At 39.3% G+C, this 27,066-nt stretch overlaps 1 protein-coding gene and 1 long non-coding RNA gene across 2 annotated transcripts in view; one reads left to right on the top strand and one right to left on the bottom strand.

The window, feature by feature from the left end:
• Positions 1–20,575, top strand: part of LOC128014431 (copine-8-like) — a 64,353-nt gene extending 43,778 nt beyond the window's left edge. Inside the window, exons 16-20 of the mRNA XM_052598019.1 lie at positions 10,500–10,627; positions 11,042–11,144; positions 13,023–13,080; positions 14,429–14,502; positions 14,895–20,575. Of these exons, the coding sequence (XP_052453979.1) occupies positions 10,500–10,627; positions 11,042–11,144; positions 13,023–13,080; positions 14,429–14,502; positions 14,895–15,098 (567 nt within the window). The 3' untranslated portion in view covers positions 15,099–20,575. The remainder of the gene's footprint in view (positions 1–10,499; positions 10,628–11,041; positions 11,145–13,022; positions 13,081–14,428; positions 14,503–14,894) is intronic.
• Positions 4,193–27,066, bottom strand: part of LOC128014441 (uncharacterized) — a 32,109-nt gene continuing 9,235 nt past the window's right edge. Inside the window, exon 3 of the long non-coding RNA XR_008183545.1 lies at positions 4,193–4,525. This is a non-coding gene — a long non-coding RNA (uncharacterized LOC128014441). The remainder of the gene's footprint in view (positions 4,526–27,066) is intronic.

Here is a 27,066-nt window from a genome sequence, read left to right as displayed (position 1 = left end):
AGTTTTGTAGGAATGTGCTGGAGGCTTTCGTCAAGTTCTGAAGATCAGAGAGTCCACAGCAAATCGACAAAGTTACTTAAATATAAAAACAGACTTCAGGGTGATGAGTCTTGGAGAATGTGTCTTAAAGGGTTTGAGCCATGATTGGTTTGGGTTAGAGACATTTCATGGTCTACTAGTCACACCCATCTTTGGCAGATTGGCCAATGCAGAGGTGTGCATTGTGACCGGGAGAGGTTCCTTTGTCACACAACACAGTATGGGCAACGATTATTTTTATTTTATTTTATCGTGATTTATTACATTATTGTCTGCTGTCCACAAAACTAATAATGCATTAAAAAGTAGTGTATTGTGCTCTTTTTTTCATTTTTCATTTAAAAGTACTGCTATATGAACAAAAGTGTAATAACATTTTGTTTGCAAACACTTTAAACAAATAATTCCTTTTATATAGTAGCAGTTAAAATATTTATTGTAAATCTTAACTTATAACATTAATGTGATTAAATTAAATATAAAGCGTGCTATTTGTCACTGCCAGGACATTAACGTTATTATAGAAAATATTTTATAGTTTGTTATACAAAAACAAGGTGTGCTCAGAGTCCAGAGCCTCCATCATAACATTATAACAGGCTCCTTCCTATTAGAGACCTGCACGATCGCAGGACCCATCGCAGCAGAGCGTGGCACGGGACAACACTTAATGGACCGGAAGAGACTCAAGTGTGTTTGATGCAGGAGAATAATTAGAGTGTGCTCACACTAGGCAATCTTAACCGTGCCATAGCGCATTTAACCCCCAAAGCCTGGTTCGTTTGACTAGTGTGATTGTTCCATTAAGCAGTCCCTGCTCGGTTGGAAGAGGTGGGCAAGAGCATGGTTCAGTTATATATTGATCAGTGAGTGTGAGCACTAACCACACTGGAGTACATATCTTCTGTAAAGCAATATATTGTGAGAGGGATGTGTGTTACCGCATCCCATAAGATTCAAAATAATAAACCACAAAGTTAAAAAAAATGATTCACTCCACTGTGGTGAGCGAGAACGCTTCTCTGCTGTCTTTAGGTGCTATCATAAACTTCCTGTTTCCAACTTATAAAGTCATTATTATGAGCTTGTTACATTCTTTCCTGTTAAAAATAACAGTGGACAGTGGTTTGTGAATGTTGATGCTTATCCTAAGTAATTTGATTGGGAGCATCACCTCCTGTGACCCATGATTTGTCTGTATTCAGAGCCAGTAAGTGATAGACCTTCAAAATAAAGAAAAAAAACTGCATTAATGCGCGACCAAATAATTGTTGGCATCAATCAATTAATGTGTTAACACAAAAATATAGACATGCACTCATTCACATCCTTCTCTTTAATCTCAGGAGGCAGAAGTCTCCAAATTCATCCTTTCTAATCATCCCATTACTTGTCAACTTGTGTTATGATGGAGGCATGAAGGCAGGGTCGGATCCAAATGCAGCTTTATTGTATATTGTACATAGTCAAACACAGGCAGTGGGCCAAAACACAGGAACAGACTTAATTAGAATACAAAGAATCCCTTGGCTGTGGCTAGACAGGCAGAGAGTTTGCAGACGGTCTCCTTGACCATAACATGACAATCAGTTGGTTCACTAGGCCAGATCTAGACAAGACACAAGTTCATAGATGACCTCCATGGTTCAGGACACAGAAATAGTTCATTATTAGATTTATTAGCAGAGACTGAATGGGTTAACAATTCACCTTTGGCCTCATTGGACATAATAGGGCAGTCAAAAGGTTCAAAACTCCGTGTCTGATACTGGACAAACAGACTCAATGGTCGTGACTAAACCAAACAGACGGTTCAAAATCATCAGCAGAATTTAGACACGCAGACAGTTCAGGAATGGTACTCACCACTGTGAGGGGAGCTGAATTGTATGCCATTACCTGCAGCAATTGCTGCCACCTCTGGGAGTTCCTTAGCAGGTGTCGCCTCCTTCGGTTTTTCTATAGTGTGCACTGCCACTGAGCTTAGAGGGTTTGAGAGTGCTGACATTGCGTCATTCAAGCATGTTGAATCAATGCGGCATGTGAATGTAGAAATAGTGTTACTTGTGAATAAGGATTTTATTTTGCTTGTGAATGTCGAAATCAAGGAGACACTAGCCACTCACACAGATATCAGCGGTGGTTCCTTCAAACTGGATACAGCAGTGACAGAATGGGGCTCAAGGTCCTTAGCCGTGGCAGGAAGAATCTCTGAAATGGCCATCATTACAGGAACTAGCTCTGGTTCAGCTGCCATTACCGGAATGGTATCTGCTTCTCCCACAATGAATGAAGATCCAGACACCAGACGAGCATAATCCATAAATTGGACCTGTGATACACGAGGACCATAGGATCCAAGGGGGCGAAAGTATTCTGTAATGATGGAGTCGTAAAAGCAGGGTCAGATGCAAATGCAGCTTAATTGTATCAACGTAGTCAAACAAAGGCACTGGGTCAAAACACATGAACAGTCTAAACTATAATAAAATAAACGCTAGGCAATAGCAAACAATTCTTCACCTTGAGTATGTGAGAGAGCATCCTTTATAGTGCTCCTGATGGAGAACAGGTGTGTGTGTGTGTAATTAGTTCCAGGTATGGGGCTTTTGGGAAATGCAGTCCTTGGTCATTGTCCTGCAGCTGTACCTGCACTCACTCACATCATTAAAACATCCCTTCAAGCTGGTATTTGTCCCTCAGCATTTAGAGAGGCTTGTATTAATCCACTACTTAAGAAAACGTCTCAGGTTACGAATGTAACTATGGTTCCCTGAGTATGGAATGAGACACTGTGTCCTCGAGGGGCCGCTATGGGGAACACTTCGTTGTGACTTGAAAGGGAACCACCCTTAAAGCATCTCTTTTTGAGAACCAAAGAGAACTTTGAGAACTTCCCTTCTTCCTTTCATTGCAAAAACTCTTGATCGAGATGTGTTCAACCAAGTGTCTGCTTTTCTCACACAGAACAATTTCCTTGACAGCAACCAGTCTGGTTTTAGAAGTGGTTCTCAGTTGTTTGAAGCCCTAAGACTGGCAAGAGGATAGCAAATCTTCAATTCTTATCTTGCTGGATCTGTCTGCTGCTTTTGACATAAACAACCAGATCCTACTGTGAACCCTATTGGCAAATGGCATCTCAGGAACCACACTCCAGTGGTTTGAGTCTTATCTCTCAGATAGGTCATTCAAGGCATCTGGGAGAGCTGAGTGTCCAAGTTCTGTCCAAGTTGCAACATCTAGCTACTGGGGTCCCTCAGGGCTCAGTTCTTGGACCACTTCTCTTCTCTGTCTACGTGGCATCACTAGGTTCTGTCATTCAGAAATGTGGCTTTTCATATCACTGCTGTGCTGATGATACTCAACTCTACCTTTTATTCCATCCTGATAAACTGACGATCACCTTCAACTTAACCTTGCCAAGACAGAACTGCTTGTGGTTACATCAAACCCATTGTTTCATTACAATTTCACCATCCAGTTAGGGTCATAAACCATAACTCCTTCAAATGCAACGTGGCAGATGCAACGTGGCAGCAAGATTAATATTTAATGAGCCGAAAAGAATGCAAGTCACACCTCTGTTTATCCGTTTGCACTGGCTACCAATAGCTGCTCACATAAAATTCAAGGCATTACTGTTTGCCTACAAAACCACCACTGGCTCTGCACCCCTTTCCCTAAATTAATTACTTCAGACTCATGTGCCTCTAGAAGCTTGCGTTCTGCGAGTGCATGTTGCTTTATTGCGCCATCCCAAAGAGGCACAAAATCAATTCCACAATTTTTTTTGTATTAAATGTACCCTCCTCATGGAATGACCTGCCCAGCTCAATTTGAGCAACTGAGTCCTTAGCCATCTTCAAGAATTGGCTAAAAAATACATACCTTCCATCCTTATGTGACCCTCTAACTCTAGGAGTCTCTATTCCAAAATGTATTCTTAAAAAAAGACTTGCACTTTATTAATTGACTAACTGCCTGTTTTCTTACAAAAAAAAAAACTAACACTAGCTTCTCTATTCTTTTTGTATTATATATGCTTTCTTTTTATTTATTATAAAATTAACAAAGTTAAGTCCTTTAACACTAGCTTGCTATATTTTTTCTATTATATCTGTTTTATTTTTATTATCCTTGCATATCATTCAATTCAATTCAAGTTTATTTGTATAGCACTTTTTACAAAACAAATAATTACAAAGCACCTTTATAGAAAATTAAGTTTCTACAATATTTAGTAGCAGCTTAAAACTGGTGACTGTCAGTTTGTGTGCATATGACAGGATTTTTCTGAAAAAATAATACAAGACGTAGTCAGCCAGACGATGAACATTATTAACATTATTGTATGATGCAGTCACACTTGTAGCAATATTTGTTAGTTCTGTTTGTTGATTCAGGGTTAGCATCATCTGGGGTCCTCTGAGGGTCAGCATCATCTCTTCTCAGGTGTTCTGGATCGAGACTGGAGCTTGTGTATATCCTAGTTACCAAGGGATGTAAATCCCGTGGCAAAACAGAGAAACAAATAGAGACATCATTAGCTGCTGTTCCAACAAAGTAAAATTAATTAGTTTTACTCAAGCTAAAGAAAAAGAATGTGCATTTGATGAGATGCAACCCCAGTCACAATTTAAGATATGCATTATTCGAATGCTTGGTGAAAGAGATGCATTTTTAATCTAGATTTAAACAGAGAGAGTGTGTCTGAACCCCGAACATTATCAGGAAGGCTATTCCGGAGTTTGGGAGCCAAATGTGAGAAAGCTCTACCTCCTTTAGTGGACTTTGCTATCCTAGGAACTACCAAAAGTCCAGCGTTTTGACCTTAGGGAGCGTGATGGATTGTAACGTGGTATAAGGCTAGTTAGGTACGCAGGAGCTAAACCATTTAGGGCCTTACAGTTAAGTTATTATAATTTTTTACTGATACGGAATTTAATAGGTAGCCAGTGCAGAGACTGTAAAATTGGGGTAATATGATCATATTTTCTTGACCTTGTAAGGACTCTAGCAGCTGCATTTTGGTGTACATCAAACTGTAGCTTGTTTATTGAAGATGCTGGACAACAACCTAGAAGTGCATTACAATAGTCCAGTCTAAAGGTCATGAATGCATGAACTAGCTTTTCTGCATCAGAAACAGGTAACATGTTTCATAGCTTGGCAATGTTCTAATATGGAACAATGCAGTTTTTGTAACATGGGAAATATGGTTTTCAGAAGACAAGTTGCTGTCTAATATAACACCCAGATTTATGACTGTAAAGGAAGTAACAGTACATCCGTCTAGTTGCAAATTGTAATATACAAGATTCTATGTACTGTTTTTTGGTCCAATAATTAATATCTATGTCTTATTCAAATTTAATAGGAGGAAAGTATTGGTCATCCAATCTTTTAAATTTTTAACACTCTGTTAGCTTAGATAATTGAGAAGTTGAATCTGGTCTCGTTGAGATATATAGCTGAGTATCATCAGCATAACAGTGGAAGCTAATCCCATATTTTCTAATAATATTACCAAGGGGCAACATGTATATTGAAAATAGAAGGGGACCTAGGACGGATCCTTGTGGCACTCCATAATTTACTGGTGATAAATGAGATGACTCCCCATTTAAATAAACAAAATGGTAGCGATCAGACAGTTAGGATCTAAACCATCTTAGAGCCTGCCCTTGAATACCTGTATAGTTTTATAATAGATCTATGAGTATGTCATGATCTATGGTGTCGTAATTTTAACAAGTGCAGTTTCTGTGCTATGGTGGGGCCTGAAGCCTGACTGAAATTCTTCATACAGATATTTTTTTTTGCAGGAAGGAGCTCAATTGAGCAGACACAACTTTAAAAAAAAAAAAATAGACATAAATGGAAAATTTTAAATAGGCCTATAATTTGCCAGTTCACTAGGATCTAGTTTTGGTTTCTTAATAATTGGATGCTTAATAATCGCCAGCTTAAATAGTTTTGGGACATGACCAAAAGATAACGATGAGTTAATAATATTGAGAAGCGGTTCTTTGGCTACAGGTAACAACTCTTTCAGTAATTTAGTGGGAACAGGATCTAATAAACATGTTGTTGGTTAAGATGCAGTGATGAGTTTATTTAGCTCTTCCTGTCCTGCAGTTTATCTTGCGATTGATGAAACTGTTAGACGCTGTAGAATCTACATTTGCTATTGTATTTCTAATGTTATCTATTTTATCAGTGAAGAAATGTATAGTCATTACTATTAAACGTTGATGGAATATTTGAATCAGGTGGCATCTGGTTATTTGTTAATTTAGCCACTGTGCTAAATAAAAACCTTGGATTGTTTTGGTTATTTTCTATGAGTTTGTGGATATGCTATGCCCTGGCAGTTTTTAGAGCCTGTCTATAGCTGGAAATACTGTTTTTCCATGCAATTCTAAACACTTCCAAGTTAGTTTTTCTCCATTTGCATTCAAGACTATGAGTTTCTTTCTTGAGAGAGTGAGTATTTGTCACGATGTCTGGTCTCTGTTTTTCTGAGTCTCCACTAGTGGTCTCACTTCCCCATAGGCACCTCACCGTAGGCACTACAATTCCCACAAAGCCTTGTCCCTTAATCAAAGTAATTGCACTCTTGTTAATTGCACTCAGGTGTCTTCACTTGATAGTCATTACCCTGCCTATATTAACCAGTCTTTTTCTGTTTGTCTTCATGGAGTCCTTTCTTTCCGTCACCCAGTTTCCTCGCCTTCCGAATTCCTGTTCCCGTTCCTGTACCTTCCCTGTTTGTTTATTTGTTGGATGGATTTATGGTTTTGACCCCGGCTTGTTGATTTCTGATTTGGATTACCCATTAAAACCCACACTGCGATTGGATATCTTGTCTCCTGTGTTTCCCTGGGTCTCCGATCCAAACAGAAGGACTTCATCCATGTCAAAATCCAGCGGTGTGGGACTTCATACCCGTTCCCCAGCCAGTATGGTGGAACAAAGGGCACGATACGTCAAATTGACCACCCTCCACCAAGAGGGGATTGAGGTGGGTGCTATGGCACAAATGTTCTGGACCCTAGCTGAGGGTATGGGATATAATGATGCGGCCCTAAAGGACACTTTCAACACTGGGCTGGATGACCTGGTACCTCGAAATGAAATGGAGCAGTTGGACGCTTATAATTTCTAGGAGTTTGTATTCTATTTACAACATCGGTCTCCGTGGAATACCCCAGCCACACCTGTCTCTCCCGGTGGGATGGCCGATTCTAGACCGGGGTCTACCAACAGGAGGACCGCCAGCCCAGCGCCATGATGCAAGATGGCTGCCAGCCCAGTGCCACAGAACAAGGTGGTCACCAGTCCAGCGTCACGAGGCAAGATGGCCACCAGCCCAGCACCACAGCACAAGATGGACACCAGCCCATCGCCACAGCACAAGGTGGCCGCCAGCCCAGCACCACTGCCCAAGATGGCCACCAGTCCAGAGTCGAGTCAGGTTCCCATGGACTCTCCAGAGTCGAGTCAGGTTCCCGTTGACCCTCCAGAGTCGGGGGAGGGACGGAGGGCCAGGTCCATAAAGGGAAACAGAGAGAAAAACAAAAACAAGGAGCCCAGGAGGGAGGTGGACCGGCGGAGGATCAGGGGGAGGGACGGAGGGCCAGGTCCACAGAGTGAAACAGAGAAACAAAAAAAATTAAAACAAAACAACAAAACTCAAGTCCAGGAGGCAACAGAAACCCACCAGGGCGGCGCAGAAGACCACCACCTCCATGCTGTCGAGACAGAAGCCCACCAGGGTGGCGCAGAAGACCATCACAGCCGTGCGGTCGAGACAGAAGACCATCCGGGCGGCTCAGAAGACCAACACATCCGTGCGGTCGAGACAGAAGCCCACCAGGGCAGCGCAGAAGACCACCACATCCATGCGGTCAAGACAGAAGCCCACCAGGGTGGCGCATAGGCCCACCACATCCGTGCTGTTGAGACAGAAGCCCACCAGGGTGGCGCAGAAGACCACCGGCGCAGAAACTGCACTCTTTCCAAAACAGGTTATCGACTACAAGATCATGCTAACAGGGCTGACTTTTGAGTCAAGTCGAGTCAGGTCAAGTCACTGTTGACCCTCCAGATTCAGGTCAAGTCACTGTTGACCCTCCAGAGTCAGGGCTAGTCACCGTTGACCCTCCAGAATCAGGGCTAGTCACCGTTTACCCTACAGGGTCAGGGCTAGTCACTGTTGACCTTCCAGAGTCAGGGCTAGTCACTGTTGACCTTCCAGAGTCAGGGCTAGTCACCGTTGCCTTACAGAGTCAGGGCTAGTCACCGTTAACCTTCCAGAGTCAGGGCTAGTCACCGTTGACACTCCAGAGTCAGGGCAAGTCACCATTGACACTCCAGAGTCAGGTCAAGTCAACAGTGTTCTTCATGGGCAAAGGCAAGCCAGCATTGATCTTCATGAGCAGAGTCATGTCACCAATGATCTTCATGAGCAGAGTCAAGTCACCAATGATCCTCATGAGCAGAGTCAAGTCAGCATTGATCTTCCTGAATCCAGTCTAAACACCACGGAATTACCAGAGTCTCTCCATGTCTCTGCTGAACTACCAGAGCCTCCCCACGTCTTTGCTGAACTACCAGAGCCTCTCCACGCCTCTGCTGAACTACCAGAGCCTCTCCTCATCTCGGCTGAACTACCAGAGCCTCTCCTCGTCTCTGCAGAACTTCCAGAGCCTTGTCACGTCTCAGCCGAACTCTCTGAGCATTCGACTGATCCTGTCGTGGCCACGGAGGCCACCCTTAACTTGTTCATGTTCTATGTTTTAGACTTACCTAACCAGACTTGCACTACTGTGTCATTGATCCCACTGTGGTGGTCTTCTGCGCCGCCCTGGTGGGCTTCTGTCTCGACAGCACAGATGTAGTGGGCCTATGCGCCACCCTGGTGGGCTTCTGTCTCGACCGCATGGATGTGGTGGTCTTCTGCGCCGCCCTGGTGGGCTTCTGTCTCGACCGCACGGATGTGTTGGTCTTCTGCGCCGCCCGGGTGGGCTTCTGTCTCGACCGCATGGCTGTGATGGTCTTCTGCGCCGCCCTGGTGGGCTTCTGTCTCGACAGCATGGCTGTGGTGGTCTTCTGCGCCACCCTGGTGGGTTTCTGTTGCCTCCTGGACTTGAGTTTTGTTGTTTTGTTTTCATTTTTTTTTTTGTTTCTCTCTCTGTTTCCCTCTGTGGACCTGGGCCTCTGTCCCTCCCCCTGATCCTCTGCCGGTCCACCTCCCTCCTGGGCTCTGTGTTCCTTGGTCTCTTCTTGTGTTCAGGTGGAGCCTCTGGTAGCTGCTCCTTGGAGGAGGGGTAATGTCACGCTGTCTGATCTCTGTTCCCTGAGTCTCCACTAGTGGTCTCACTTCCCCATAGGCACCTCATCATAGGCACTACAATTCCCACAAACCTTGTCCCTGCATCACAGTAATCGCACTCCTGTTAACTGCACTCAGGTGTCTTCACTTGATAGTCATTACCCTGCCTATATTAACTGGTCTTATTCTGTTTGTCTTCATGGAGTCCTTTCTTTCCATCACCCAGTTTCCTCGTCTTCCGAGTTCCTGTTCCAGTTCCTGTTCCTTCCCTGTTTGTTTATTTGTTGGATGGATTTATGGTTTTGACCCCGGCTTGTTGATTTCTGATTTTGATTACCCATTAAAACTCACACTGCGATTGGATCTCTTGTCTCCTGTGTTTCCCTGGGTCTCCGATCGTAACAGTATTACTGTTATACCAAGGCACAGTACGTTTTTCTCTAACCTTTTTCAATTTGATGGGGGCAACAGCTTCTAATGTATTAGAGAAAATAGTGCCCATGTTGCCAGTCATTTCATCTAGTTCATGTGTATTTTTGGGTACAAATAGCAGTTGAGATAAATCAGGCAGGTTATTTGCGAATCTGTCTTTGGTGGCTGAATCAATAGTTCTGCCCAGATTGTAACGCTGAGACATATAGTTACTATCAGTGATATGCAGCATGCACGATACAAGGAAATGGTCTGTAACATCATCACTTTGAGGTACGATATCTATAGCAGTAAGATCAATTCCATGCGATATAATTAAATCTAGTGTATCCCTGTGATATTTTGCTTGACTCCAAAAGAGTTTATTAGGTCAGTAATCGCCTAATGTCCTAATGCATCATTTGTATTATCAACGTGAATATTAAAATCTCCCATGATTAGTTATTTATCAACTGTAACCAAAAGGTCTGAGAGTAAATCTGCAAATTCTTTTAGGAAATCTGTATACGGCCCTGGTGGTCTACACACAGTAGCCAGAGCAAGAGATACATTAGATTTATTTTGCATATCTGCAAGACCTCCGCCACAACCAGTCTGATGGGGCTTATGATTATAACAGTAGTTTGGTGGACTACTGTTTGGTGGAGTGTGCATCACATGTACATATGTTAATTTGTATGTGTATTTACAGAATGGGAACCCAGAAAACCCATATTGCAGTGGGATAGAGGGTGTTCTAGAGGCGTATTATCAGAGCCTGAAGTCTGTTCATCTTTATGGACCAACATACTTCTCACCTGTCATTAATCATGTAGCAAGGTGAGGCAGCCAATAATACTTCAACATACTTATATACAATTTTTCACACTAGTTATTTAGGCCATGTGCTAAGAATATCCTGTTAAAATTTAGTTTCAAAAAAAAAAAAAATTCAGGTTTTGTCTTACAGTAAGATTGCATATTATAGAATGTTTAGTTATTTATTTTTTATGTTACTACAGTGTTGTGTTTGCATCCTGGTACCTCATTAAAGAACTGATTGTAGGCAAAAGCCCAAAAAGCACATTTTAGGGCGTACTTGGAAAATCCACCACAAATAGTACACCATCATGGTACTTTTGACTATTTTAGATGTACTTTCCTTTGTGACACTAGGATGGATTGGATTTGAATTGCGATCCAGCCCCAGTGTCAGTTACAAGCAGAAGAAGTGATTTGCTTATTTCTTTGCAGATATGCGTCATTAGTAAAGGATGGCTCTGAATACTTCATCCTCCTCATCATCTCTGATGGGGTCATCTCAGACATGGCTCAGACGAAAGAATCCATTGTAAATGTAAGTAAAAAAAAATAAAAAATTCCTTCTCATCTTTACAACATTTGGAAAAATTGTAGAAAATACAAGCGTCCCTTATGTACATATTTATAAAACATGGCAATGAATAGCTAACACCAAGTTTTACAGTGTGGTAGGCCTATTACTTTTAGATTAGACATAATGTCAACATTGTGTCCCCAAGTTATCAACTCTTGTTACCATCAAAATTTCCCCCCTTTTAAGGTGATGAAAGATTACATATATTTATTTTAAAAAGACATCATTCCGCTTTCCCACTCTCTGTCTGTTCAATGTTTTATTTTATTTTTTTCAATAAGGTATTATCTTAAAATGTCAGCCCTGTTACCAATGATGGTGACCTTTTGAAGTAGACAAACGGTTTACTTTTTAATTTGACATTAAAGTCTTCTGCACAAGACAGTGAAACTGCACTCTTTCCAAAACAGGTTATCGACTACAAGATCATGGTAACAGGGCTGACTTTTGAGTATCATGGCTGATTATCTACCTGGAAGAATGTTTAAAAATGTACAAAATCATTTTTATCCCACTTGAACCTTATCATTAAGAGCCTACGTTTGTTTGCTTTGTAAACAATAGGTATTTATCATTCCACTCACTAGAAAAACTTTGTTTATTGGATGAAAAATGAGACTACCATTGCGCTGCAATAAAAGAGAAGAATTTACGCCCACTCACATAGTTTGTTGATTCCTCATTATGGATACTATTACAATGTGAAGAATACAAAATTAGAAAAAAATAAATTCTTAATCGGATCCATTTTTCTTTCCTTTAAACACGTCAGTCGAGGCGGCGAAATGTGATATATTATGCAGACTGTGATGGGCAGAGTCTCTTTGAACCATGACATGAGTCATTCATAATGTTTCAGTGTGCAGATAACTGAGCTGTCTACACTAGAGCAGGGCACATTTCCTCGTTTCAGATTTCCGAATAACAGAGTTCAAACTTTAAATAAACATAAAAGTAATGTATAAATGTACACATAAAATGAATGCATATGTCATAATGTGTAACAGGGTTGCAATTAACGTGCACAGTGTTTGTATATTTAGACAAAATTAAGTCTTCATTCAGAAGGGGACCGCATCTTTGTAGATTTTGATTAATGTAAAACATTATTGAAAAAAAAAAAAACATTTGCAAGAGTATTATTTATTTAGTTAATTCAGTAACAGGGCTGAATGATTTAGCTTGACAAATCCATTCAACACTATATTTTCTCCAAAAACTGATAAAATGGAATGGTCACTTTTTGCAATGGAATGGGAAGAAATGATGCAACTTAAAATAAGGTACACAGCTAAATATTGCATTTTTTATTATTTATTTCAAATCACCATTTTACAGGGACTACAGGCTTTTAATTGTTACAAATTGGCCATTGTTTAAAAAAAGTAACTGAAAACCAGTTTGTACCTTAGAAAAGTGCCTCATATGTCTTCATGATACATCACAACACAAGATTTTGTATTGCAGTACTGTGATCACAAGTCTGTTTTGCTCATTTTTTATTATACAAATGGGACCCTGGATGTGAAAACCTAGCTAAAGTAATTTGTGTGTGTGTGTGTGATTTACTGTTTTCTACATAAAATCATCCTTCATTAGGTATAGAAGATTCTGATGAAATGTTACCTTGATATCTTCATTATAGACTGAGTAAGGGCAAGTCAAAGACTGGAACCATAGTGAAGTTAATGGCTGAAATCGAACTTTGATGCTTGTCATCTCATAATTAGATTTTGAGACTTTAGCCTGGATTTCACAGAGAGGGTCACAAATGTTGAATTATATGAGGAGGGTATTTCAGGGGGTCTTGTTTTAATGAACTGTTCACTTCTGTTGAAGGCCTCCAGTCTTCCCATGTCAATCATCATTGTTGGAGTCGGGCCGGCTGAGTTTGATGGTAAGATGAGAGTGATGTGTATGTCTTTGGGGATGTTTGAAGATGTGATATGATATCAGTCTAGTCCAACAGAGAACCATCAAACAAGATCAGTTCAAAAGAGAAACCTGTTTCACACATGTTCCAGTGAGACCAATCAGTCTCCCAGAACGTGACTAGTAGAATGTGTACTGTAAGAGCTTTGAAATCTCCATCGGCTTATCAGTTAATTTCTTAAATAACCCTGGACCTCTTCTTTCATCTGAAAAGTAACTTAATTTCAACTGTCATCACTGCCTCATCTGCTGTAGTTTTCATATTTAGTTTGTTGGTAGCATATTTGTTCAGAGTGAATGAGAATGATTTACACTCTCTGTTGTTCATGTGTCCATTGTGCAAGTCAGATAATGGTGTAATGTTGCCATGATAATGACAACAATTTTTAATGACCATTGTTTTCTTCTTCTTTTTTTTAGTGGGCAGTATTAGCATAGCAATTGACAAATAGTGCTAACATATGCAAACATTTATGAATGATTTTGAAACATCTCCCACAATGTATATATAAATAAATCAGTTTCTGTATATCATGAAAGAAATCTGTTTATTACTATTATTGTTTTTTTATTGTACAATATTTATTCACAAGATGATATAATTGGAAAATAATCAAAATCTTGATTTATTTAGCAATTGCTTTATGAATGTACATTATTATATGGCTCATTTGCATTGAGGCATTTTTGCATCGAGAGCTGTGTGAACAAAAGCCAGATCTAATTCCGTGTCGAAGTGATGACGCGCGTTATCGTTTTTTCTTCTCTTTCAATCTAATTGTGAAATAAGTTCATGCAATTTACACTTTAACGTGAAAAGAGACATCAGAAAACGGCACAGAGAGCAGCAGCTTTTGCTTCTGTTCTGATAGCTATAAAACTATGACAAACTGTGTTTCACAACTTTAACTGCTCTTAGGTTATGTTAACAGTATATTATTCTGTTTTATTTGACAAGGCCACAAAAAAAATAAATAAAAAATAATAATAATAATCCAGTTTTTTCATTAAATTGTGCTTTAATGTTACACATTAAAAAGCAAACATTGGTCTTTTCTGGGCTTGCAATTTGTATAAAGGTTGATTCTTTCCCTTTAATGAAGATAAAACCTCATTTATATGCAGCTCCCTGTGTTCTCGTTATCTCACAGCAGTCATGATTTGCTCTTTGAACTCATTTCATAGCTGCTACATAAAAGGGTGTATTTGAACTCATATGAAATCCAGCGATAGCACACTTGACTATAACAGTCTGAGCCGGATGTGAGCACCATATAATGGTTTTTCCTGTGCCATTTTCTTCCTTTTGACAGAGATGATTGAACTAGATGGAGATGAGGTCAGGATATCATCCAGGGGTCGCTTCGCGGAGAGAGACATTGTGCAGGTGAGCTATCTAGCCTTGTATATCTGTGGACAGAAATAGTTTCATAATATTTCATTTAATATTCCAGCTGTTTTTCAGCCTAACGCCTACAGCATCTGTAGCACTGATCATCACAGACAATATTTGTGACTCATCTCTCAGTGTGTGGTAAAAGCAAATGGGAAATCTGTTTACAGTAAATGCATTGGGGGCGAGTAGACAAGTGTACAGAACTGATAATAAACATTTAGCTTTGATCATCATATTTTTGAAAGTATAACCATCATCGTTATTGGAATAGTTCACACAAAATGTGATTTATACAAATTTTTACCATCTATAAGATGAATCAAATTGATTTTCTGCAGTTGTCAACAGCATTTTCCTCCTTTATCTCCCCGATTCCTCATCAGTTCGTTCCTTTCCGAGACTACATCGATCGCAGAGGGAATCACATCCTCAGCATGGCCCGTCTGGCCAAAGACGTTCTTGCAGAAATCCCGGATCAGTTCCTCCAGTACATGAGGAGCAGAGGCATCAAACCCCAGCACTCGTCCCACTCCAGCTCCTCCAAACCCCCGTCCACACTCGTCCACCCACTGCAGACGCAGATCTGAGCCATCGCACGAACTGTACGTCCTCTCTATAGTTCACTGTCACTCTCAGGATCACACACGGCCTGTCTGAGTGAAACGCTGCCCTTCTGCACGCTGTCTTTCAGTACGTAGGGTGAAGTTAGGGAGCTTTACGCGTGCCGCTGTCCTTCCTCGGGCGTGCTGAGGTATTAGGTGGTGTTTCAGACTGTTTTACAGTATCGCGTGGCCTCTTCAGTCAAACATCAGATGTGACTTCACAGTTTTTATCTCACATACTATCTCCTGTTCTCATGTCTAACGAAATACTGCAGACGTTTACAATTGTACCGTTTTTTACAAACGGACGTTTTTTGTACCTCATGAAAACTCTGAGCTGCTTAACAATGAAATTTACTCATTTTATTACATGACGTTGTAAATAGAGCAAGTGTTATTTTAGAAAAAAGCACGAATCCACTCTCATTACAAACGTGAGAGAAACTTTCACGCAGATATGCGAGGCCTTGGTTTTCATTTTGTCGTACAGTGTTCGCTTTGAATTATTTTGCTATATCAGTATTCCGTGTTCGTGGTCATTTGACTGTCTGAAAAATAATTTGTGCTTAGCTTTCGCAGCACTAGCACAAAACTGAAATTTAACAGGAAAAGCCTTACTCTCCGTTAAAGGAACAGTTCACCCAAAATTTTTAATTTGGCTTCATTTACTGAACCTCAAGAAATTCCAGACATGTATGAGTCTGTCACACCCCGGACTGTTTTTGATATCTTTTCATCCCTCATGTACTCTGTGTGACCTAGTTTCTGTCTCCCGTTGATTGTCAATCAATCAATCACCTTTATTTATATAGCGCTTTAAACAAAATACGTTGCGTCAAAACACTGAACAACATTCATTAGGAAAACAGTGTGTCAATACTGCTAAATGATAGTTAAAGGCAGTTCATCATTGAATTCAGTGATGTCATCTCTGTTCAGTTAAATCTTGTCTGTGCATTTATTTGCAATCAAGTCAACGATATCGCTGTAGATGAAGTGACCCCAACTAAGCAAGCCAGAAGCGACAGCGGCAAGGAACCAAAACTCCATCGGTGACAGAATGGAGAAAAAACCTTGGGAGAAACCAGGCTCAGTTGGGGGCCAGTTCTCCTCTGACCAGACGAAACCAGTAGTTCAATTCCAGGCTGCAGCAAAGTCAGATTGTGCAGAAGAATCATCTGTTTCCTGTGGTCTTGTCCTGGTGCTCCTCTGAGAATATTTTTTTTTTTCGTTATGGAGTGGGCAGCTACGTTTTCAGCTGGTGTTTGCCCTATGTTTCACCCGTCTTGCCATCACAGACACCACCAGACTGAGCTGGAGGGAGGCCATGTTTCATGTCTGGAGTGCATCCTACCCCAATCCTGAATGCGACAGAGCCCAGAGCACAGCCCACCATCATCTCAGCTGCACGGAGCAAAAGCCTGAGCCCACCAATGACAGAGAACCTGAGCCCACAGCAACCTACAAGCCATTGCATAATGGAGCGACAGAGCTGAGGATCCAGAACCTGTGACGTCAGACCAGGTGTGAGAGCTGGCTACAGAGCTCACCACTGGTGGAGATCACTATGGACACCGAGAGCGTGAAGGGAAGCTCTGCCCACTGCACCATGGCTGAGGGTGAGCCGAGTTCAGTGGACTATTATTTGGATGTATATCTCTTCTCCTGCCTGCCAGGTATTATCTGCCTTCCTGAACTGTCTATCTGCCCTGAACTATCTGCCTGTGAGACAATGACCATTGAGGTTGTTCCCGTGTCACTGGCACTCCTGGTGTTGGGAGTGGTCTTGTGGTTTGTGTGGGCAGCACACATTATTCCTTATCCCATTGAGCATCCTCCTACCCAGCCTCCCTCTCCCACCTCCCCTGAACCAGTCCTCATCACCGCCTCCTCTGTCTCCTGGCAGGCCCTCTGCTCACCCTCAGCCCACCATTTGTGCAGTTGGATTGCTGTGGGTCTGCCAGTCTCCATCGGTGTCATGGCTGGAGGATCCCTTACATCTGCCTCCATCCTGTGAGTCCTGGACTCCACCTTGGCCCTCCGACTGTCCCTCCACCAGCTCTGCCGGGCTCCTTCGTCCTTCCGGCTCCACCTTAGTCTGTCATCGACCATCTGCTTCCTCGGGACTCCACTCCTCAGGATGAGCCTCGTCCCTCCGTCCTTCCTTCCCTCTTTCCTTCTGTTCCTCTGGCTCTGTCAGGCCCTTCCTTCCTTTCAGCTCCCTGCTTCTGTCGCCGGAGCCATCTGCTCTGCCTTGGCCCCATCGGATCTTCAGCATCACCCTCGCTCATCGGCTCTCTGTCTCTACCCCAGGCTTCACCACCACTGTCTGTTGGCACCCTGGAGCTGTCAGTCTTTTCCTCCACCATGGCTCCTCCCTCCATCGGCTCCACCATGGGTCACCTTCATGGCTGCGACCTGGGTCCCACCAGGTTCCTCGTGCTCCTTCCTGGCTCCTCCCTCTGGACTTAGTTTGACGTCGTCCTCCTCCTGGATGTCCGTCTTCCACTCAAACCTCTTCCAGTTTTTGTCTGCCTGCCTTCCTGCCACCCCTTTGCTATTGCCTTCCACCTTCCCACATCCACTCCTGTGTCCTCCTCCTAAGTCCCCCACTTCCCTGCTTTGTTGTTTCTTCAGCACACTATTTGAATTCATCTTCATCTTCTTCGTTCATCTCCCCGTAGGATGACATATTCATATTTGTAAGCTATCATACATGTTTTGACAGTAATCTTAGATTTTAAATTTGATTAAATGCTGTACTACACAAATGTCATCGAGAAATTCTAAATGTATTTTTTTATTTATGAAAGGAGAAACATTTAATATACTTTATGGTTCTAAAATAATAAGAAGCATTAGAATGCTCAAAATAACCATTAGGGAATGTTCTGTTTAAATTGGGTTTTATTAAAGAACTCTCTGCCATGCTGTGGGAATATTATTTAATGTTTTGTAAATAAAAAATAAATAAATAAATAAAGGTGGGGAAGGAGATTAAAAAAAAGTTTAAGAAATGGTTAGTTTTATTAGATTGGCACACAAACTTATCTGGATGTTCTAGAACTATGTTTATTGTTATTAAAAATAAACATATGTTCTTAGCAAATTAGGAATTGTTTGCCAAATTAATAACCACAGGGGAATTCATACACCAACATTAGGAGAAAATATATGACCATACATTTGGTCTTTTCCTCTCACAAAGTTCAGAAGGTTTTGATTAATCTTGAGTACATTTAGGGAATTTCTTTCTCATTTTTGTAGCTTAACAACTACAGTCCCCATTCACTTTCCTTGTATGGAAAAGAGCACCATGAACATTTTGCAAAATTCCTCTTTTTCCAATAAAAAAAAGAACAAATGGGTTTGGCATGATATGAGAATTTAAATTTTTTAGGTGAACTGTTCCTGTTATGACAGAACTGTAGCTGCTCTCAATATCTATATACAAACACAGAAATGCTAGCAGAGCCTAATAGAGAAGTACAGTAGCATATGCTTTTATGCATGCACCACACAAATGGCGTGTATAGTTTGCATTTGTAATTGTTAGTTTTATTTGCATGCAGTTTTGAGGTATGTTTATTGGAGAGATTTGTTCTTTTGGTCATTCTACAATTGTGGTGGCAGATGCAGTCAAATATACACTATTCTTTATAAAGTCTTTTTTATTATAGAAAATTATAGAAATTTAACTTTTTCTAAAATTTTCACCTTTTAACACTTATGCATTTTAGATTTTTGTTACAATTTATTTTGATATGTAATATTGTAATATTGTTATATTTTGAAATATAATTCAATTTGGCACACTGATGAAGACAGTCTCATCATCAACCACAGCAAGTTTGGAGTCTCTAACACTAACTCTTGTTTATGCTAATAACTTTTGAACTGTAAGGAGTTTTACACTGTAAGGAGTCCTTGGCTCATGCTGAGTCTAATGAAGTCCAAAAGATAAAAATAAGGCACTGTACCGTTTTCCATGCTGGCAAAAATTGATGGAATTCAAGTTGATTAATCAAACCGTTCTCGAATAATCACAAATTAATTTGACGAAAAGCATGCAAAATGGATGTGAGACTATATCTCCTCAATGGTTTGGCATATTGAGATCAAACATTGTGTGTATTATAACAAGCATGACCTGAGGCTATCTGCAGTGTTTCGGTGCAGTGCCACCTAATGGTCAAGAGATACAAAAAAAAAGAGATAACTTGTAACTTCTGAATGGTTTGACCAGAAATCACAAAACTGGTTTCTTTAGATTTGGTGTAGGATGCCAAGCCGAATCATTTGAAACATTCCGAGTCAAATCATACCCAATTTTCACCATATTTACGCCAAACATTGTATTTACCATTGTCACCTCAAACTGACCACGCCATATCAATTTGGTGGTCAATAGTAATAAACCATTCATTAGCCATGAATTATGAAATTTCCAAAAATCCTTATAACTTTTGATTGCATTAGCCTATTGTAATGAAATTGGTCTCGAAATGTTCCTTGTGTCATGCCAACAACGCAAATACCAATTATACTATAGTCAGCCGAACTTCCTGTCCATCATTTTGATTTATGTTTATAAAGTATTGAAACATACTTTTTTCGAGCTTCTCCTAGATCGTTGGTCCGATTTTTGTCAGACTTATGTTAGATCATCTTCAGACTGTGTTGACAAAAAGTTATGGATTTGTTTGGATACTCAAAACCATTTTTGTATAGTGCTGCTACCACTTTGAAGCATTGCTGTATCTCGGCAAAGCTTTGAGACATTGACACCAACAGTGACGGTAACAGTGCCACCTATTGTTCAAAAGTGATAAGCCATTAAGGTACTCAATAAACCAGAATGTCATGGAAAAGTTCATTTATTTCAGTAATTCAACTCAAATTGTGAAACTCGTGTAAATCCAATGCACACAGACTGAAGTCTTTGGTTCTTTAAAGGGTCATGAAACCCCCAGACTACTTATTCTAAGATTATAGTAGAGGTGTTTGTGTTGTACATCATAGAAGACAATGTTAGCATCCGCTAATTTTAACTGTTGGAGAAAATTGGCTAATTTTAAGCTTTTTTGCTGTATTTTCGTCTTCCGGATTTAAAATCTACATTGTGTTGACGTCACGATATGTGACGTGGCAATGGACTATAGTACATTGATGAGCGTCGGTGTCTATTCAATTATTCATTAGATTGGATTTTCTTATCCTATGAGAAGACGCTTTGCTTAATTATTCACAACAACATGTGTTAATTTGCTATGAAAGACGCATCAGACTGTGAAATGACATTGCACACATTAACAGAGAAACATTCATGGATCGCAGAAGAGTGTTTTTTCTTTGTAATAAGAGTTCAGCACAAATGCGATTCATTCACTTGGTGAGTGTAACCGTTTTTATAGCTCTGTGACAACCTGTCAAAAGGCTTATATTAGCGCCACAGAATAATATACAGTATTGTTCAAAATAATAGCAGTACAATGTGACTAACCAGAATAATCAAGGTTTTTAGTATATTTTTTATTGCTACGTGGCAAACAAGTTACCAGTAGGTTCAGTAGACTGTCAGAAAACAAACAAGACCCAGCATTCATGATATGCACGCTCTTAAGGCTGTGCAATTGGGCAATTAGTTGAAAGGGGTGTGTTCAAAAAAATAGCAGTGTCTACCTTTGACTGTACAAACTCAAAACTATTTTGTACAAACATTTTTTTTTTCTGGGATTTAGCAATCCTGTGAATCACTAAACTAATATTTAGTTGTATGACCACAGTTTTTTAAAACTGCTTGACATCTGTGTGGCATGGAGTCAACCAACTTGTGGCACCTCTCAGCTGTTATTCCACTCCATGATTCTTTAACAACATTCCACAATTCATTCACATTTCTTGGTTTTGCTTCAGAAACAGCATTTTTGATATCACCCCACAAGTTCTCAATTGGATTAAGGTCTGGAGATTGGGCTGGCCACTCCATAACATTAATTTTGTTGGTTTGGAACCAAGACTTTGCCCGTTTACTAGTGTGTTTTGGGTCATTGTCTTGTTGAAACAACCATTTCAAGGGCATGTCCTCTTCAGCATAGGGCAATATGACCTCTTCAAGTATTTTAACATATGCAAACTGATCCATGATCCCTGGTATACGATAAATAGGCCCAACACCATAGTAGGAGAAACATGCCCATATCATGATGCTTGCACCTCCATGCTTCACTGTCTTCACTGTGTACTGTGGCTTGAATTCAGAGTTTGGGGGTCGTCTCACAAACTGCCTGTGGCCCTTGGACCCAAAAAGAACAATTTTACTCTCATCAGTCCACAAAATGTTCCTCCATTTCTCTTTAGGCCAGTTGATGTGTTCTTTGGCAAATTGTAACCTCTTCTGCACATGCCTTTTTTTTAACAGAGGGACTTTGCGGGGGATTCTTGAAAATAGATTAGCTTCACACAGACGTCTTCTAACTGTCACAGTACTTACAGGTAACTCCAGACTGTCTTTGATCATCCTGGAGGTGATCATTGGCTGAGCCTTTGCCATTCTGGTTATTCTTCTATCCATTTTGATGGTTGTCTTCCGTTTTCTTCCACGTCTCTCTGGTTTTGCTCTCCATTTTAAGGCATTGGAGATCATTTTAGCTGAACAGCCTATCATTTTTTGCACCTCTTTATAGGTTTTCCCCTCTCTAATCAACTTTTTAATCAAAGTACGCTGTTCTTCTGAACAATGTCTTGAACGACCCATTTTCCTCAGCTTTCAAATGCATGTTCAACAAGTGTTGGCTTCATCCTTAAATAGGGGCCACCTGATTCACACCTGTTTCTTCACAAAATTGATGACCTCAGTGATTGAATGCCACACTGCTATTTTTTTGAACACACCCCTTTCAACTAATTCAACTAATTGCCCAATTGCACAGCCTTAAGAGCGTGCATATCATGAATGCTGGGTCTCATTTGTTTTCTGAGAATCTACTGAACCTACTGGTAACTTGTTTGCCACGTAGCAATAACAAAATATACGAAAAACCTTGATTATTCTGGTTAGTCACATTGTACTGCTATTATTTTGAACAATACTGTATATGTCTCATTTGTGAGTCGCTTTGAATAAAAGCGTCTGCTAAATGACTGAATATAAATGTAATATGTTTTCGAAGCAGGGTGCATCAAATGGCTGTGCATTTATTTGTGTTTCTAACTCGATGGTAGCGAAATGAAACTGTCTGAACGCAAAGCTGTGTGTGCTGTCTGTCTTCCCTCTTCCCCCTCCCCCAGTCCGCTGAAAACCACGCCCACTTTTTTAGATTTTTTTTTAAACTGCGGTGAGAACTAACCAGTGCAGAAATGGGGGGTTTCATGACCCTTTAATTGTGATGATTTTGGCTCACATAAAAAAAAAAAAAAAAACACCAATTCACTATCTCAACAAATCAGAATATGGTGACATGCCAATCAGCTAATTAACTCAAAAAACCTGCAAAGGTTTCCTGAGCCTTTAAAATGGTCTCTCAGTTAGGTTCAGTAGGCTACACAATCATGGGGAAGACTGATCTGACAGTTGTCCAGAAGACAATCACTTACACCCTTCACAAGGAAGGTAAGCCACAAACATTCATTGCCAAAGAAGCTGCTGTTCACAGAGTGCTGTATCCAAGCATGTTAACAGAAAGTTGAGTGGAAGGAAAAAGTGTGGAAGAAAATGATGCACAAACAACCAAATTAATCGGAGCCTTATGAGGATTGTCAGGCAAACAGGATTCAAGAATTTGAGTGAACTTCACAAGGAATGGACTGAGGCTGGGGTCAAGGCAACAAGAGCCACCACACACACACCACCATCTCAGCAGTGCTACAAACTGATCACCTCCAGGCCACACTGAATTGAGGCAGTAATTAAAGCAAAAGAAGTCCCTATACTAAGTATTGAGTACATGCACAGTAAATGAACCTACTTTCCAGAAGGCCAACAATTCACTAAAAATTTTATTTTTTAAATTATTTTTATTGGTTTTATTTAAATATTCTAATTTGTTGAGATAGTGAATTGGTGGGTTTTTGTTAAATGTGAGCCAAAATCATCACAATTAAAAGAACCAAAGACTTAAACTACTTCAGTCTGTGTGCATTGAATTTATGCACCTGTACTTTTTCTGCCATTTTGAATTTAATCATCTTGTTGGGCTGATGCTTGCTTCTGTAGTCGTTGGCCCCATAATTTAATTTAATTTAATTTAATTTAATTTAATTTAATTTAATTTAATTTAATTTAATTTAATTTAATTTAATTTAATTTAATTTAATTTAATTGCCATTATTGTCAGTGATTTTAATGGTTCCCATTACCTAATAGTTCACCTGAAAATGAAAATTTGCTGAAAACATACTCATCCTCAGGTTATCCAAGATGTAGATGAGTTTGTTATTTCATCAGATTTGGAGAAATGTGTTATTAGATCACTTGTTCAGTCCATAATCCATAATAATGCTTCCTTCGGTGAAAAAGTCCTTCTCCTATTGTCTCTCACATAAAAATCCACACACATATTTGTTTAGAAATGTTTTAGACTGTAAACTGTTCTTGATCTGTGCACATTCAGGTGACACCATTTTTTTCACAGTAGAAAGAAAAATATAAATTCATATTTTAGCTAGAAGCAACAGTTTAAAGAAGAAAAAAAAACATTTTGATGATGGATTTGTTTCCTAGAAACGTGTAGTTTTTTTTGCTAGTGCTGTGGATTATTGTGATGTTTTTATCAGCTATTTGGACTCTCACTCTGACAGAACCCATTCATGCAGAGGATGTTTCTCAAGTTCTGTTCAGATAAAAGAAATACTCCTCAAACTGGTCTGGCCTAAGAGTGAGAAAAGTTTCAGCAAATTTTACATTTTGGGTGTACTGTTGCTTTGTAAAATCACTGACGTTAGAGCAAGTCAGTCAATGATAAAATGTATATAAAATGAAATGAATATTTAATATCACCCTGACATGAAAAAGAAGACAAAATAAGATGTATGATATATTTGATTTAGAATTGATGAGCTGGAAATGACATAACAATTGTAGATTGACCCAATTAAATGGCATCAGATTCTCTTCAAAATAACACATATATCATTTAGAACAATATTATCTAAAAAACAAATCCAGTTCAGTCTATCATAAGTTTTCAAGTAAACAATGCTCAGTGACACCTAAACTGCCTGTAACAAAAATAAAAACCTACCGACAGCACTTAACGTGTCTCTTGAGATCGCTCCATTCAATGTCAAGAGCTCAGATGTGCTTCTTCTGCTCCAAACCCTTCATATTTCAGCAAGAAAATACATGAGTGAGCCTTTACCCCAGCAACCCTGGGAAAAAATAACTCAAACACAGGCACAGAGCTAAGATTTCATTTATTTAACATGACAGTGTGTCAACGTCGAGCTCACACCCACTCACGCTGCATCAATGCTGTATTATCTCTATAAATCATGCAGAAAACATGCATCAAAATTTAACCATGTATGGAATGGGAACACTTGCCCAGAGTTTTACCATATGGATTCAGGCACTGTCACTGCAGTCTTCCTCCTTTATGGTCATTAAACAGAACCACTTCTGTAGATTATTTGTACATTGACCATAATAATTAATGAATGAGAAATCTGCAGCTAAGTAGCTTAGAACTTCTTGATGGTTTTAAAACAAAGTACTTTGACTGCATGGCTAATAAATTGTTTACAAGTAACAGATATTGTGCATTTAATCTCAGGTGTGATGACCCTTATTTGTGAAAGTGGTGACAGGTGCCAGTTTTCTTAGTTAGGATCAGTTGCCCTGCTCATTACACCTCAAAGGGTTAGAGGTCGTGTTATTTGGCTGTAGGTTGTTAAATGTTATGTTTTTCTTTAGTACAGCACTGACTGGACAGCATGAATTTTAGTCCTGGATCATTTTGGTGAGAATTTGTTTAAGATTAACTAAGGTGGGCTAATAGAAGCCTCATATATACACAGATATTGTTTACCTTTGTTAATTATGAATTCACAGCTTAATATTGCCTGCATCATGTTTGCATGAGCAGTGTTTTAAAAATATTTATTAAGTAGATTGTTTGTTTTAAAAATGAAGTTTGCCTTAATAGAGAATTTATTTGTGCTATGCCAAATTTACTATATTCTATTGTTGCAGTTTTTATTAATTTATTTTATGAAACCACATTTCTTGTGCAGTTATTCTAGGATAAAAAATGTTTTGTGAATGAGATGCATGCAGGTGCTGTTAAAACAGTGTAGTTTGGCATTAAATGCACTCACAAATAATTAAAGTGTAGCACTTATCAATGCAAGAATGGAGTCATTTTAAATTTTTGATTAGTATTAAGGTATCCAAGCTGCCAAGGCAATATCTGAAACAAAAAAGCCCAAATTTTGACCAAAGTCCAGTTTTATAATTATGGTTTCCATATCCATGTTAGAAACTGTGTGGAGAACGGTTTATGACCAAACAGAGAAAGACTTCCTTCAATATCAATTTGTTTTCAGGATATATAAAGGAAGATATGCTGTAATAATTATAATATCTAGTAATTATGCCCTATTCCTATTTTATAAATAAAGATTCAAACGAAACACTTGATGACGCTGGGTCATTTTTTCTGTGTACTGACTCCAATAACTTACTTTCTTCAGTAGACAAATGTCAACATTATGAGAAAAACTACAAGAACGATGTGAGAGAAACAAAATCAGGTAAGACCTACAATATCTTGCCAAAGATTGTGATAATGAAATTTCATAAAGATCCTATCCTGCCCTCTACTGATCATAAAGAGACTTACATCATTATTATGTGTTTGATTATTTTATAAACCTAAATGAAAGATGTGTCAGTCTACAATTTAAATAATTCTGATGAATACATTGACAGTTGTATTGATTTTCAGATATTATTCTGTGCATCAGTCTGTGAGGTGGACAGTTAAATGTGCACTGGCATTAATGTGTTGTAATATAAGTATTAAAGTTTTCAAGAATCTCAAAAATCTCAAGAACATGTCTGGGTCATATTTCAAGTTAATAAAATCTATATTAGGCTTTTAATGCAATATTTTGCATTGTGAAATTATTTCAATGACAATTAAGAACATTCTACTCATTACTGTAATGCAATAATATTTAATCTGCATTAATACAATGGATATTTTAAATGTCTACTTATGTATTTTTGTCTCGGGGTGAAATATGGCCCAGACATTTTCTTAAGATTCACCTGAATATTGTGGCAAACAACCAAAATATATTCAATAATCCAATCCTAGCTTATTTGTTAAATAATAATACCTAATTTTAAAACAAAGTGTAAACTATCATAGGATATCTTATGACATAGCACAAGGAGTATGTCTGTATACTAAGTTTCAAACACTTACTCAAGTTTTTCTGATTTACTTTGTGGATCCTCCAGCAGATCTGAGCAACTTCACTCCTGAATCCATCAGTTTACTTCCTTTGAGATCCAGTGCTTTTAGCTCTGTCTGGTTAGAACTGAGAACTGATGCCAGAACAGCACTTACACGCAATTATACACTTCAAAAGGTTGTGCAATTATATAAGGATTAAATTACAAATATTCTGTGCAAGTGAAAACATTCAAATGTTCTGCAGTGTGCAGATTCTTACTTTTCAATATACTGTATAGTTCAAGTTAAAATCCAAGTTACAGATAACTGAAAATATTTAGGAAATCCTTATTACCTCAGTAACTACAGTCCTGACAGAAGATGGCTTTGTGCCACTGAAAGCTGCTTCAAACCTGAATCCAGTATTGCATTAGCACATAAGTTCAGCTCTCTCAGACCTGAGTGTTATGGTTTGTTTACATGACGCATCATCAGACAGCTTTCATTTGCAAGATTGCAATTATTCATTCTCCCCAAATGCTCCAAATGTC

This window comes from Carassius gibelio, chromosome B25 (assembly GCF_023724105.1).
Source record: "Carassius gibelio isolate Cgi1373 ecotype wild population from Czech Republic chromosome B25, carGib1.2-hapl.c, whole genome shotgun sequence".
Classification (NCBI taxonomy): domain Eukaryota; kingdom Metazoa; phylum Chordata; class Actinopteri; order Cypriniformes; family Cyprinidae; genus Carassius; species Carassius gibelio.
Note: the sequence above shows the minus strand (reverse complement) of the source record. Positions and strands in the feature narration are given on the sequence as shown.